This window comes from Epinephelus moara, chromosome 6 (genome assembly GCF_006386435.1).
Source record: "Epinephelus moara isolate mb chromosome 6, YSFRI_EMoa_1.0, whole genome shotgun sequence".
In the NCBI taxonomy this organism is placed as follows: domain Eukaryota; kingdom Metazoa; phylum Chordata; class Actinopteri; order Perciformes; family Serranidae; genus Epinephelus; species Epinephelus moara.
Window position 1 is genome coordinate 41,716,616 of NC_065511.1, and position 16,218 is coordinate 41,732,833.

Genomic DNA, 16,218 nt, shown 5'->3' on the forward strand with positions numbered 1-16,218 from the left:
ATGGTAGTGATCAGATAATGGCTGAATTTTCATTTTTGGGTGCACTATCCCTTTAAACTGATACTGATTTTCTTTTTAGGTGGCTTCCTTGGTGGTACTCCTTTCTCTTCTCCAAACTAGGGGCGTGTCGACTGACATCTACTGTGGGTAAATAAATTCATGATTCGAACACTTCTACAAAGAAATGGACACATGAGCCTGTTTTCATTCAGCCATTATACAGAATGTATAGTTAGACGTATCTATACACACATTTACACCTACTGTATATAGATAGATTATTATTATTATTATTATTATTGTTATAGACAGATTCAAGTGATTGAAAGACATGAACAGAGCTGTACCACCAGCATGCCTGTAAAAATACATATATACTGTATATAAACTATGAGAGAACATTACGTAGCTGCCATCCTCCGCCCACCATCAGGAAGCCTCCATGTGAAGAAACTAAAGAGGTTGAGATGATGAAGTTTTGTTTTGTACTCACCAAACTTGTGTTGTGATAATTATAATGGAGATACGTACCGAGGGAACATGCTGTGTGGAGGAAACATCAGGAATATAATTTAGAGTCGCAGTAATTGAAACAATGAATAAGGTGAGTACACGATGTCGTCTGTCCTGCTGTGAGAACGTGATTGACACTCACCACAGTTGTCTCTGATGTAGGTGATCAGCTGGCACTCCTGACGACAGAACAGAGAAGACGTCATGTAGAAATACTGAGTTCAGGATTCAATATTTTCTTACCGTCAACAGGTAAAGTCAGTTTTAAGGTGGACTTACAGTCATGCCTCTGGTTCCAGGAGGACCTCTGGGACCCTAAGATGAGAAGGAGAAGCATTATTAACCCTTTCTCTTCTTTCAGTTTATAAACATATGTATTGACGGTAGAATCCTCCTTGTTACCCCCCCCCCCCCCCACTCCATGACGACAGACTCACCCTGTGTCCTGGATATCCATGTTCTCCGGGCCTGCCTGTCTCTCCCGGCCTGCCAGAGTTCCCCTGCATCGATCAAACCAGTAACAAGTAAAAGTCACGATGAAGCAAAAAGATACTGATTTAAAAAACAAACAAACAAAAAAAAGAAATCAAAGTTCACACTCACGCCTCGACCACAGTTTCCTTTACGTCCTGGATATCCTTTAGTTCCCTGCAGGCCGTCCTCACCCTGAACGCAACAACAGAGATACAGTAAAGTCACAATATGCTTCCTGTTTCTCATATTCTCCTTCTGAATTATCTTTGAATATCTAAACGTTGAAACATGATCTCTTTCACTTTAGGCTCTCAGTGTTTTCCCACAAGAATAAACACAAATCTGATCTCTCTCACAGGCTCCAAAAGCAGTAAAACAAATACCTGTGTGCATCAGAAATATTCATCTAATGTAGCCCCGGTATCTAAAACATGAGTCATTAAAGACTTAAATCATGTGTCCTCATTATTAATGTTCTGCTTTGTATCAATATTTAAAATGAATCATGAGAATAATCTCCCTTTGATCCCTCTGCCTGTGCACCACATATCATTTCACCAGGCAGCTGAGAGAGCTGTAGATGAAAATCGAGGAATTATTAAAGGGACAGGTCATCCCAAAATCAAAAATACATATTTTTCCTCTTACCCATAGCACTACTTATAAGTATATTTTGGTGCGAGTTGCAGAGAGGAGATATCGGTTGTAGAGATGTCTGTCTTCTCCTCAGTATAATGAAACTACATTAGATGACACTCGGCTTGTGGTGCACAAAGTGCCAAAAAACTACATTTGAGAAACTCAACATCAATGTCTCTTTCCAGAAATCTTGACATGGTTACTCAAGATAATCCACAGACTTTGTTTTGAGCAGCTTGCTGAGCTCCGCCAAGGAGGATGCCATTAATCTTTACATCTCGTGCTGCCATGAGTCCGAGGCTCTCATCCATGAGTAGATACACACTTCCTTCTGTGCAGTGATGCGGATGGCAGGTGTAGTTCGGTAGACAGAAAATAGTTCCTACATGAAACTGCTCACAACAAGGTCTGTGGAGTATCTTGAGTTAGTGGGTCATGATTTCTGGGAAGAGACATTGATGTTGAGTTTCTCAAATTATTATTTTTTGGTGCCCCGATCACACGTGAGGAGCACCGGACTGCCTTTCTTTTTAAATTAAATGCCACTAGTAAAAACAAACAAACAAACAAAGAAACAAAGAAACAAACAAAAACAAACAAACAAAAAAATGCTTGCTGCGTCTTATTTTTTGTTGCCAGACAACCACTCCTTCACCTTTTTGTTGTGACCACCACAGAAGGCCCGCCTCTCAAATCATCCCATTTGACAATGAGAAAAAAGCGGAGATGACGTGGGACAATTTTCCACTAAAAAGCACTGCAGTTGAGAGGAAATACACGTGTTTGTGATTTTGGGGGGAACTGTCCCTTTAAAAACCAGACTAATCTCAGAGAAGTTCTGCAGCGTCTTTATTCTGTGATTTCTAAGTGGATTTTTGGATGTGAAAGTAGTGTTTATCTTAGAGAAGAGAATGTGTTTTCAGCAGGATGGTGAGCAGGACTCAACTCACCACTATGACGTGGAAATATACAAAATATATTCACTGAATTTATCAGGACGACAGTAAACATGGAGGAAGTGATGAGCTTGTATCACCAGCAAATTAAAGCAGGAACTGATCTAAAAAACTTGAATTTAAAACAGGTTAACCATAGATCTGTGATATAAACTTAGGTTCACAGAATTCACAGCAGCTATGACACAGACTTTAAAAGGGATAAAACGATGTCTAATTCTTTAATGGCTTTTATTTCTCTTATTTCCTTTTGTTTCCTTCTGCTGCTGTCAGTCTGAGAAATGAAGTGAATTCCTCTATTTGTAAATATCACACTGGTGTTTCTGGCCGTGTGTTAAAGGCCTGAGGTGAAAATATTAAATGATCTCCAGCTCTCCAGCAGCTTGTCAGAACTTTAAACTCGCTGTGATTTTTGGAATCTAAACTGATGTTGGGACTAAATAAAGCAGTGAAACGATCCTACTGGGTCACCGTCCAGATTTTTTCGGCCCGTAATAATAAACTTTGTTTAATATGTAAGTGACACTGGATTTTATCTGATCTGCTGTCAATTATTAACTCACCGGTAGACCGGGGTAACCAGGGAAACCAGGATCTCCCTGTAATGAGAAGGAAATAAGTATCACAAGTCAGGTTTCTATAAATACAAAAAAAAAAGTTCTGTGTTCTTTCAAACTGACAGTTCAGGACTTCTCTGTCTGAGATGAACAGTTTCCTACCTTGGCACCTTTTGGTCCTTGAGGTCCGTAACCGTCTCTGCCGTCCTGACCCTGAGAGAGGAGCACATACATCAGATACACAGTTTATATTATATCATATTAATATACAAACACTGACTGCAGCTACTTACAGGCATTCCTCTGGGTCCCTGTGATCCTGGAACACCTTTACCACCTGGATCTCCTGGTTGGCCCTTCAACAACAACATTTAGTGTTTAGTTTCCTGTCACAGAGTATGTTTGCCTCACATTGCTTCCTCTTTAATTCGGTATAATTTAATTTTTTAAAGCCCAATATCGCAAATCACAGTTTGCCTCAGAGGCTTTACAGCAAACGACATCCCTCTGACGTCGGACCCTCACAGCTGATCAGGAAAAACTCCCCATAAAACTCTCAAACAGGAAAAAACAACCCCAAATAAAACAAACAAACAAAAACAAATGGTGAAATGTTTGCTGAGTCGCAGACGGGGCGATGAGATGAATTAACGTCACACACCTTCTGTCCGTTGGGTCCACGCCGTCCGCCTACTCCTGGGTTTCCAGCTGGTCCTGGTCCACCCTGCAGGAACACCAACAGATTCAGAGCAAGAAGAGCAGCTCAGTGTTCTCTATTAACTGAGTGTCCTTGAATGCATCTCCAAAAATCATGGGTTAAAAATGGCCACAGGTCACCACACAATGAGTGAAGGAGCTGGGTTGGGTCATCGTCATTATTAATGGCTTAAATATTGAGTTTCACTCATGGCTGCATAATGTCTGTCAGGAAAAAAGGCAGAGTGAAAACTCCTGACATGATTGTAATGATGTAAATATTGCTGAATTGATCAAAACAACAGGTAAACATGGAGGAAGAGCTGAGTTTGTATTAACTGGAGAGATTAATCATAAAGGTCCGTCTCAATAAAAGGCTCTGGCCTCTTTTGAAGGATTTGCATCAGGCTTTTACAGAATATATTAAATCTGTTATAATCTGTTATAATCTAGACTAAAGTTAAAGGTGTAGATGAATCCTGAAAATCCATAATTATAAATATGTAAAATATTCTGTGTTTCTCTGAGCTGAAGCATTGTTCATATCAACTGGTTTACTGTCGTGGAAAAAACAGGCCCTGAAAATAGTGGTAAGTTTATGTATCCGCGCCTTCATGACTCACTAAACACAACATTTATATTTACTTAATCCTTTCTTAACTCTTAAGAGAAGGCTGAAAGATAATTATTAATTATTGGCATATCGTGGCTGTAACGAACCCCGTAGCTTTTTCATAATATTTCGCAGTGTTAATCTGCCTGGCAACACTTTTTATTTCCCCATTTAGTCTTTTGGAAAGAATCAGCTCTGAGAAGTTATTTCTGGCCCTGATTAATTTAACGACCTCCACGCAGGGCTCATAAATAAAGATAATTTGAGGGCGGATCAGATCTATAAAACACATGGATTGAAAAAAGCTGCAATCAGAACCTCGACAACAAATATACTCAGTTACAGCTAACAACGTGGATTTATTTTTGTCCACTTCACAAATCTGGTCAGTCAACATTTGAACTTTTTTCAGTGAATAAATAAAACTAGCAGGGAACCTCGCTGTCACTTTTTTGCCTCAGAAACCAGATGAGTCCCAGACGTCAGGCGGTGACATCATCTGTCAGAGTCTGCAGGATTTGTGACACGCAGCGATTAAGGCGTCACATGTGACAACCACAAAATTAACTAACACTTCCCGCAGTCGCTGAGTGAATTTGTGGAGCTGAGAATCTCCTGAGAGACAGAAAAGAAGGTTTTGGATTTAACTTTTGCTACAACTCTTTGGGAATTAACATAACAAACAAAAATTAAAAGTTAAAGTTGTATTCTCTCTATATTTATATTTAAAGTGTTAAATAAAAATGTCATGAGGCAAACTTAATTAAATGTTTTGGCATTTATTTCATACAACAAAGTCTATATCTGCGGCTGCTGCTGAGATCATGTCCTCTGTATTTTGTCTGGGAATTTCTGAGCATTAACACTGTCCACATATTTTTGTCCATGCAGCATAAAACAAGACTCAGAGCAGTAACATGAGTGATGAGCCATATTCTGATATCTCTTACAGGAGTTGAGAAATGGGAGCTAAGCATCAACATTTAGTTTTCAGAGGTTTTTTGGCTTTTGTTCATTTTGATACTTGAGATTTAAAACAGATCTGACGCTTAGCAGCAACGGTGTGACATCAGCTGGAAAAACTGTGCTTGGAAATATTTACCGGATGTTTCAGGTTTAAGAATTAAACCTGCACAAACAGGAAATATCATTAAAACTCAGGAATATGTGTTTATTCTGACTTTAGAAACACAGAACACGTCTTCTTCTAAAGTTTCTTGTAAATATATGGAGGAAAGAGGCTGACAAAAAAAAAATAATAAAAAAAAATAAATGTTTTTCAAAAATTAATAAATACAACTAAAATAATTTAGATAAAAATGCAAAAATAAATACATGAATTTAAAAATAAATAAATAAAGATAAAAAGAATCAAATAGAAAAGTAAATAAATAGGAAAAATTATACAAAGATAAATAAATAAATAAATAAATAAATAAGCAAATTAAAACAGAAATATCAATTTATGTCACAATTTATTAATTAATGTCTACATTAATTTTTAATATTATGTTTGGTACATTTAATGGCATATTCATTTATTTATTGAGTCATTTATTTATGTATTTTTTATTTTGGCTGGCAGCTTTGGTCCTTCACATAAAGAATGATGTAATTTGGCTTTATTTATTTTTTTTTTTTTTGAGTTACTTCTTCTGAATTTTAAAGCAGTTGTTGATTTAATGAACTTTTCCATCAAAAGCCAAAATATTTAAAAATTAGAAATGTATTTTGGGAAACTTTATTTTTCATATATGTTGATTTTTTCACTTGCCTGTAAATAAATTAAACATTTCTGCATGTTCAGACAATTTGTCCTGCACAGTCTAAAAGACTTTATGTTGCTGCAGTTAATAATTTAACTGTAATTAATACATTTGAGGTGCACCAGCTGAACACCATCTCTAAACTAAATGACATCAGTCTGTTCAGGAAACTTCACAGGAAATGATTAGGAACTGGTTGTAAGAGAGTCATGTATCACTGAATCTGCTCATGTTTTCATTGAAACAACTGAAGAATTAATTTCCTTTAAATCCTTTAAACTGTGCCAACACGTCTTTCATCATCAGCTCACGGTCAGAAACAAGATTCCTTTTATTGTTTTAGTTGCAAAGTGAGAATAAAGCTCCATCCTTACAGTGATGCTCCTGATTTCTGATATGTTATCAGTAGAAAAACATTTTTTATATTCCTGACATTCAACACATCAGAGTACGCGTCCTTCTGTCAGCTGGTCGGAGCTCAGCTGAGTTACTGTACAGTGTGTAAAGAGCAGGAGAGGTTGAGGTGATGTACTGACCTGAGGTCCAGGAAGGCCAGGGATTCCTATGGGTCCAGGTTGACCTCTGACCCCTCTGGGGCCCTGCAGAGACAATATGGATTGTTCTGTCAGTCTCTGAGCTGAACTGAGCTCGTCCTCAGAACGTTTCTTTAACTTCATAATCTGACTTCATCTTCTCAAAAGTGGAGCTGCTGACTACGTTTACATGCACATTAATATTTCACTATTTATTATTTATTCTGACTTTGACAGAATAATGAAAACAGCATATTCTGTTTGGACATGGTGAATAAAGTCTTATTCCAAAAGTAGCATTTTCTGATTAATACACTTTGGATATTATTTATCCGGTTTGCGTGCCCAAAATAAAAGCCCACATTTCTGGTCAGAAGGAGAAACCAACCTACTTTTAAACATTATGAAAGACTTGAATATCAGCAGGTTTTTGGATACAGACACACGTCACAGGGGCGTGTGTCTGTAGAGTCGGCTGCATGTAAAAGGAATATTAAGGCCAGTTCAGACCAAAGATTCGAGATAAGACGAAACCGTTTTAGAGCGTAGCAGAGGAAAGTGTCAGAATACAGTCCATCTGATGGTAGTTTTGTTTCATCACTGTAGCCAGTATCTCACTATCACTATCCTCATTCAGATTTTAAGAAGCTACAAATGAGATGATACACCGTCTCATGGTGGTCACTTCCTGTGAACTGCAGGTTTTTACAACATTACAGAACAGCTCATTGCAAGTAGCTGTTTGTTTCAACTCGTCTCGTCGTGAATCTTTGGTCCGAACTGGGCTTTAGTGGTATATATTTTTCATTAGTCATGTAAACAGCTCAGTAGGAATATTGTCTTTGTCAGAATAAGGACAAAAACCAGAATATTCTGTGCATGTAAACGTAGTCGCTCTCCTGATCGCTCACCTGTGGACCTGAAGCACCTGGGGCACCTGGCAGTCCTGGATCTCCTGGCCCTCCACGTGCACCCTGCAGGAGGACACACACACACACGCGCGCACACACACACACACACACACACACACACACACACACAGTTTAAAAAGGTTGGTGTGTAAAGCAGCACTAGCGGCACTGAGTGTTGCTGGAGTTCCTCTCCTACCTTTTCACCGATCGGCCCTCTTCTTCCATCTGGACCCTGAACAACACAGAAACAATATATTTGAATAATAATGCAGATATTTATTTCATGAGTGATTTATCGATCACTGTGTTTGTATTAACAGACTATGAATGTATTATCTTATAGACCTTTTGGCAGAGTCACATACAGGTAGGAGGGAGAATCCTCTCTGGATAATCCCAGTGTTTGTGTCCGTGTAAACTTTGCGTTAATGCTGCTGTCAGTTTCTCCTGATTCTGTTCCCACATCTGTTCTTTAACATTTTAACAGCTGCTCAGAATCACAACCACCTTTAATCAGCTTTAATCAGCTTTAATAGCCCAGTGAGTAATTTATAGTCATACAGACACATTCTGATTTTAACAGCTGCTCAGTTCAAATGAAACACTATAAAAGTGTGAGTGCTGTAATAAAGTAATGTAACATCAGTGTAACTGCAGCGTCTCTCTGCCCTCTCAGTCTATTTCACCTCTGATCACAGCCAGCATCACTGACAGGTCTGGACTGTGGATATAAAGCCTGTCGTCAGCTGCCTGTCTCAAACAAGAACACACTCTCTGTGTGTTAGCATTTTCAAAATCCCTGTCGCTACATGGAGCTAGTCATGTCATGTCTCTAATAGCCATAAATGTCTCTACAACTTGTTTAAGTGCTGTACGTGAAACAAAAAAAAAACACCAAGCTAAAATGTCTTTTAATGTTTCATGTGGCCTTTTCTTTTGCAGGGATTCAGCCATTTTAATGTCAGGGCTCGCCTCTACACCAAAACAAGTTCACTCCTACTTTGCAAGGGCACAGTCGCTGCATCCTGGGCTCAAGGCCCGAAAATATGGGACAAGAACCACGCCTGAAGTGTCTGCCCACAGCAGAGCACTGTTGCCAACTCCTCAGTAAGAAAAGTAGCTATTGGCTGTCCTAAAAGTCGCTAAATGACATCATCGCCTAATTTGCATAATTGTCCATATGCATGTAATTGTAATGGCTGNATCCGCTGCTCGTTGAGAAGAATAAGAATGATACGTGCTCTCACAACAGAGTCTCCAGAAGTCTTCAATAACATCAGAAAAAGTCGCTAGATTTGTCGCTAGTTGCTTTTTTGAAAAAGAGTCGCTAGAGGGGTCTGAAAAGTCGCTAAATATAGCGACAAAGTCGCTAAGTTGGCAACACTGCAGCAGAGTGTGTCCATTATTATCACCTCAAGCTGCCCCATGTATTTCGGCTGTAAGCGCAGCACAAGACAAATGTGACTATCTTGGGTGAAATCAAACAACCCAGTGCAGAAGTATGAAGTGTTCAGTCAGACCTTTGTGCTTAAAATGATGACATGAAGTAAACAGGAAGTGGATTAAACTGACAACAACAGAGAGTTTCACTTTGTAGTTTTAACGTATATAATTAATATTAATAAACCTCAGACTGACTGACTACAGTTTTTAAATTAAACATTTATCAAAATTGTACTTCAGACATTACTGCATGCAGGTGTGATGAAGTTAAAAAATCTCACCGGGTTTCCAACGATTCCACTCTCACCTGGCAGCCCATCCTGTCCAGGTGCTCCCTGTGGATTTAAACATGTGATAAAGAATGAAGTGTTTTGACAAAATAAGATTCAGGACTCAAATACGGACTAAATTATTTGAGACTTTTTCACAGTGTGACGATCCCAAACCTGTAATTTAAAGTAGAGCTGAGCAAATGTTTCTGATTGTCAAATTAAATGATTAAATCACGATTTTAAGAAGTTTCTTGTTGATAAAAATGTCAATATGTAAACACAGAAATACAAGAAACAATGCAGTCGGGAATGTTACACGGCGCCGGTGTTTCTGAGCTGATCCAAAAGTCTAAAAGTGAAATGTTTCAAATTACTTATTTTATCCAATAACTTCTACAAAGTTCAGCCTCCAACTTCCCCAAAGATCCGTCGTCTCAACATGGATCCAGTGTGTGATGTTTCTTACCGGTAAACCTGCGTGTCCGGGGTCTCCTTTAGCTCCTGGCCTGGTGTTATCAGTGCCTGGTTCACCCTGTCAGACGAAACACAAAGAGCCACAGTCTTAACTCTGTCAGTCTGAAAAGATAAACTCCACTCAGTGTTTAGTTTCTTTAAGTGGAGCCTCCAGCTGTGATCCAGCTGTTAGACTGTATCACTGTCCAGCAGAACACAGAGCTGATATGAGACTTACTGAAGACCTTTTACTAATGACCTTTTGATGTGACACAGAAGAGAGCTGAACTGCAGAAGTGTGTGTGTGTGTGTGTGTGTGTGTGTGCGTGTGTGTGTGTGTGTGTGTTGGAGGCTTCTCGGTTGAAACTTTGGCAACAAACTTTGTGTTTTCATGGCTGACTGTTTATAAATTTCATCAAGGAGCGACAAATGATTTTGGCTGAACGCTGCAGGACTTCAGGATCTGCTGATCAGATGTTGGTGAAGATTCTGACTGAGGTTTTTTTGCCCAGTAAGGCCTTCAGTTTTTAACCAAACCAACGAGCCTAAATTGGAAACAACAGAGCTGACTCTCTCACTTGTTCTTCTGCCTCCACAGAAACATCCAAACATGCAGATTCAGCCTAGTGAGTCAGTGGGAGGCTGTCAGAGTAATTTCTCTGTCTCCAAACAGGAGTTGTGTTTCTGTAACACAAATGTTCAGGTTTTATTGGTGACATTATGATGCATAAACACCTTTTAAAATAAGCAAAGTCCAGCTGTGTTAAAGGTCAATATGAATATTTTGCCTGGATAAAATATGATGTGAACAAAGATTTGATTTTTCTCATGTCCTAAATCCTGCAGTGGATGATTTGACAAAAATCATGCCGCATTCATGGTGGTCAAATCTAAAAGTCTTTCTCTAACCAGTGCTGCAACCACATGCATTTAGAGAGGATCTCAAACATGGAAGACAAATGAAAAAACAAATATTAAAAACTGTGCTGACCTGTGATTTTATAATTCTGTGGTCGCAAAAATGAACTGAAATTCGACCAATCCCTGCAGCGTTTGACATTTTGTCTAATTCCCCTCAATGTTTATGCAAAGATGTTTCAAATTGGAAGAACGCCCACTGTTCAAAATCATCCAAATAAACAACACTGCAAACACAAACCAAAGAAAATCACTCCTTGATCTCAGCAAAACAACTTCTTTATGCAAACGTGTCTCGCCTGTGAGATCTTACCACCCCTGAAGTCATCTCATCAGGCAGAACTCACCCTCATTTTTCCCTTTAAACCTACAGCAACTCTCAGCGAACAGCAGCAGATTTGTTGTTGAAGCTTTAAATGTTCAAACTGTGTGGATAAAGTTCTTCTGATGGATAAATAAAATACATTATACTGAATTACCAGTCATCTTAAGGTTTAGAATTACAAAGTTAATTCTTAGCTCTGCAGTTTGGAGAAAAGAGATTTGTGTTTCTTTAAAGGATTTTCAAACTTTAAAACTTTGATATTTGGGGATTTATTTTGACAGGCAGGCTCAGTTTCTTCCTTCCTGCTCTTTTCAGTTGACAACACATCTTAGAAAGAAATCTGTCATGTCTCTGTAAACCACAAATCCCAAAATGTTTGAGGAATGAAGAAAAGATGAAACTCTCCATGAAAGGCTTTAACAAGATAAAGACACAACGTGATTACAACATCTCTCTCAGTGTATAAGTGAGTCACTGCTGGTGGAACATGGTGGAGGTCATGGCTGCGTTTCATTAGTCATTCAACATGATAAGTGTTGCTCCATTTTTCTGCAGAACTGAAGTGAACTCTGTGAGACTGACCCTCTGTGGGCTGAGGGAGTGAGACAACAACAATGGTAACCCCAGAGGTCTATTAAAAAAATGCATGCTTGACTATGTATGCAGATGACACTGCAGTGTATATTTCTCCAAAAAAAATGCCAAAGAGGTAAACCTAACACTTTTCGGAGAGCTGGTGCCGGTTTGTGAAAACAGGCTGATGTTGAACATCTCAAAAACATCTGATATTTGTCTCCAGACACACTTTGAGGACACATCAAGAGCTGTGCACCTCTTTGCATGGTGTGGCTACTGAGCAGGTTAAAGAGGCCTAATTGCTGGGGGTCACACTCGATCGAACACGTTCATCAGCTGACATTAATAACATAGTTGCCAAAATACGTAGAGGCATTTCAGTTATCAGAAAGTGTGCTGCGATCACAAGTAAACGTAAAGTAGTACAAGCTTTAGTTGAATCACACCTGGACTACTGTGGAGCAACCTGGTGTAGTGTCTCGAAACAAGAGCTTAATAACATTCAGCTTGTTCAAAACAGAGCTGCCTGTCTTGTTCTTCACTGCTCTGTGAGGAACAGTGTGGAGGGGATCCATGCCAACCGAAATAATAAGATAAAATGACAATTTAAAAAAAAATCACTACCTGACATGCTTTTTAGTTTCACCTTTTCTAAAACTTCTTATAAGTCCATAAATTTACTTCGGTTTTGTTCATTAGTGGAGAGACGGGATGGGAAACTCCGAACATGAGACATAAATGTCACACGTTTCGGCTGTGGAATAGTCTTTTAAACATGTGTAATCAGAGACTCACTAAATTAATATTAAATTGGGACATACTCCATGGTCGTCCCTGGGCTGATGGGTTTATTTAAATAGCATGTAATTTCTTTTTTTTTTTTTTTCTCAGAACAACTGACTTCGTGATATCCAGGAGGTGAGGAGTAAAATGTTTTCCATGTATAGAGAAAAATGGTCTGTGGATATATGGTATAAACCAAAGTTACAAACTTACTGTCTCATAAATAATAGCTACACTGTATAACTTTATTCAATTTCAAATTTCAATTCAGTTTAATTTATAAAGCCCAAAATCACAAATCATAATTAGCCCCAGAGAGCTTTACAACATGCAACATTGATTAGATATCGATATTAGATAGATATTTTGCAGTTATTCACATTAGACACCTTCGCTTTTGTGAAAAGAGTCTGCAGGTGTGTCTGATGACGACAGCAGGCGGTGGATCTATGGTAGTTTGGGCTCAAAGTGTACAAAGGCAGGTGCATTCCATTTAAACTTCCAGCTTCTCCCCCAAACTATTTCCCTCTGCCCTCAAAATGGCCTCTGTGCAGTGGACGGACATTAAGCTGTTATGTAAAACTGAGTGCTGGGGAGAAGTGAATGAGGAGAGGTTATCAAACCTTCTGTATCTCAGTGTTTGATGCAGCTACTGGAGGTTTGAAATGATCAAACCCTACATACACTGTGAGCTTTGAGCGTCCAATGGTCATGTGACTCCATCAACATATCTCTTAAAAAGAGGGAATACAGGGGAAAAAATCGATCAACAGCTGCAGCTGATTCAGAACGCTGCTGCTCGAGTCCTCATTAAGACCGAGACAGTAGATAACTCCACTTCAGAGGTCTTTACACTTCCTGTCTGTCAGAGAATCAACTTCAAAATACTGCTGTTGATTTACAAAACACTGAATGGTTCAAGGCCCAAATACATCCAGACAAACAACAAACCCCCAGAAAACTGCAGCTCTGCTGTAACTCTCAGTTCTTTTGAATAGAGGTTGAAGACTTTTCTGTTTGTCGCTGCCTTTTATCACACTGTAACTTTTATTATTCAAATACTTTTACTGATTCTAACTGCACTGTACTTTACGCCTGTCTTAGAATATTTTCACCTTTTATTTTACAGCTTTTGATATTTTATGTAGAGCACTTTGAACTGCTTTGTTGCTAAAACTTGCCTTGACTTAAAAACCTAAACACTAAACTGATTCTATTTGTGAGAGATCATAAGAAAAGTTTTCACCCGAGACAAAGAGAGAGTTTGTAGTGACGCTGTTTGATCTGGTTTGTTCAACAATACATAACATGTGAGATGTAGGGCTGCAGCACATGCCAGAGCGCTTATATAAACCAGGAACATAAAGCACAGAGGAGGTCGGACTCAAGTTAAAATACTACAGGACCTGGTGAAAGAGACTCTGAGGAGCACTGAGAGAAGAGAGGGGGAGGAGAGCAGTGAGTCGACTGCCTGATGGAAGCAGTTGCTCTCATAATATTTTTCGTAGGGGAGTATTTTACAAAGACTACAAAATGTATCTATGAACGTCTTTGTGACTTCATCCTGTCTGGTTCCCACTTATTTTAAAGAAATATTTTCAGGACCTTTTCACATTTAACAGAATTAAGTGTCATTTAACAGGACAACAGTGAGGTCGGTTGAATCTACAACACAAACTGGCAGCGTTACATAGCGTCACGTCCTCAAACATGTGTAAGTTAATGTTAGCACATACTGAATGAATCATACAGGCACAAGTCATGAGCTGATCTGAGGACTGATCTGATAAGATTCATGTCTGTGGGTAAAATATGAAGCTACAATGAGCAGACAGTTAGCTGAGCACAAAGACTGGGAACAAGAGGAAACAGCTAGCCTGGCTCAGCCTGAAGGGAAAAAAATCCATCTCCCAGCACCTCGAAACTATTTCTCAGCTCTGAGCAGTTTCCAGAAACAGATGGCACATAGTGGCCTCTAAAACTGCACATTAAAGTTTTTACATTTACTTTTTTGTACAGATTAAACAAATGAGATATAACATGTTAATCAGCGACCTTTAGAGCAGTGGCTGCCTACTGGTCCAGATTTCTCATCAGTCATTAGTTCAAGGTCCACACAGTTTAATACATTCAGCATCAAACTTGAGTGTGACCATGTTGTCGAGCTAGTTTTCTGTCTCTGATGAGTAGCTGTCCGTTAGTCACTCACTCTACAGCAGGAAATGGCACTTCAAAATAAAAGCTCTGTGCCAGAAATTTGCTGTACTTAAAAATGAGATGTGTCTCCATTCAGAATAGATCGCGACCCACCTGTTGAGAACCACTAATTTAGAGGTGATGTCTGGACAGGGCCAGGCTAGCTGTTTCCCCTGTCACAGTCTATGTGCTAAGCTAAGCTAACTGGCTACAGCTTTCCAAGACACGCTGAACTTAAACATCAGGTTTGACTTTGAGAAATCTGCATCTAGCAGGTGCAAATAAATCCTGCTCTCTCATTCTGAGACAAAGGCTGATTTTATTTTCAGAAATGGATTTAACTCTTTGAGGTTGAGTGTAAATTGATTTCACTTTCATGGAAAACTTTATTTATTTCATTTTATTTAACAGAAGAACGATGCAGATGTTGTGTTATTATTTATGTTGAAGTCATGAAACAAATGTTCTGTGTGCAGTGTGTCTGACTGAAGATAATTAGATTCTAATTTCAGGTTAAAACGATGAAACACAAACAGATTCAGCATGAAAACAACAGAGAGACAAAGTGTTGAAACTCACCGGATCTCCTCTCAGTCCTCGCTGTCCTTTCAGCCCCGCCTCCCCTCTGATACCTGGGATACCCTGAGGACAACAGTTCAATCTGTCAATCAACCAGCTGGAGGTCAGAGGTCAACGCCTCTGAGCTGATGAGGCATGACAGCTAAAAGGGAATTCCACTGAACTACAGATTCAAATACTGAACACGTTTAAACTGTTTACCAAAACACACAAATAAACAACAAAACAACAAAGGCAGGTAAACAAATATAAAATAACATCAAATAATCATCACATTGGTAATGTAACATAAATATATTGGTATCATAAATAAAGGTTAAATAAATCATGACTATTGAACTGTTCTCATTTGACATCTGCTGAATTCTGTAAGTATAAATGATTAAATGTAAATAAACAAAATGTCAAAATCAGGAATTTATAATGATACCACAAAATATTTGTGTAAATTACTCATTAAATTATACATTTAAATCTTAATGTTGTCTGTGTGGTAGGATGAAGTTGGACATTGGTAATTACGACTTGCAGGAGCAACATTTTTATTCCTTTTTTAAATATATATTTTTATTATTTCAATTAATTTAATCTCTTTAATTGTATGTATTTTTATTTTGTACTTTTGTTTTGTATAAAGTTGTACATTGACATAGTTATGTATCGTTTAGTGTAAAAAGTGTAAAAGTGTAAAAATAATTATATGTTCATATTTATATGTAAATATTCAGTTCATTTTTTGTGGACATTATTAAGTTAATTGTTATTTAGGAGCACCCACATTATACATATATATATATTAAAAAAATACTTTAAAAAAACTGTAATTTTTTTATTTTAAAAACAAATCTCTTGAAAAAATATTAAATATAAAAAGACATAAGAAACATCACAGTAATAATCATTTTACTCTTCAATAAAATAAGTCAGAATTCATTATGAATGTTGAGAAATTATGTCGACAACACAAAATACCAACGTTATACTCCAAATTGTTATTATTCCATTAAAACTTTAT

At 38.2% G+C, this 16,218-nt stretch overlaps 1 protein-coding gene across 2 annotated transcripts in view; it reads right to left on the reverse strand.

The window, feature by feature from the left end:
* Positions 1 to 373: 373 nt before the first annotated feature.
* Positions 374 to 16,218, reverse strand: part of LOC126391486 (collagen alpha-6(VI) chain-like) — an 80,301-nt gene continuing 64,456 nt past the window's right edge. For both annotated transcript variants that reach the window (XM_050046303.1, XM_050046304.1), the window contains 15 exons: positions 15,204 to 15,266; positions 9,840 to 9,905; positions 9,383 to 9,436; positions 7,855 to 7,890; positions 7,659 to 7,721; positions 6,751 to 6,813; positions 3,801 to 3,863; positions 3,433 to 3,495; positions 3,302 to 3,352; positions 3,146 to 3,181; positions 1,117 to 1,179; positions 951 to 1,013; positions 793 to 828; positions 656 to 692; positions 374 to 543 (listed from right to left, as the gene is read on the reverse strand). In XM_050046303.1, the coding sequence (XP_049902260.1) occupies positions 389 to 543; positions 656 to 692; positions 793 to 828; positions 951 to 1,013; positions 1,117 to 1,179; positions 3,146 to 3,181; positions 3,302 to 3,352; positions 3,433 to 3,495; positions 3,801 to 3,863; positions 6,751 to 6,813; positions 7,659 to 7,721; positions 7,855 to 7,890; positions 9,383 to 9,436; positions 9,840 to 9,905; positions 15,204 to 15,266 (912 nt within the window). In that variant the 3' untranslated portion in view covers positions 374 to 388. The remainder of the gene's footprint in view (positions 544 to 655; positions 693 to 792; positions 829 to 950; positions 1,014 to 1,116; positions 1,180 to 3,145; positions 3,182 to 3,301; positions 3,353 to 3,432; positions 3,496 to 3,800; positions 3,864 to 6,750; positions 6,814 to 7,658; positions 7,722 to 7,854; positions 7,891 to 9,382; positions 9,437 to 9,839; positions 9,906 to 15,203; positions 15,267 to 16,218) is intronic.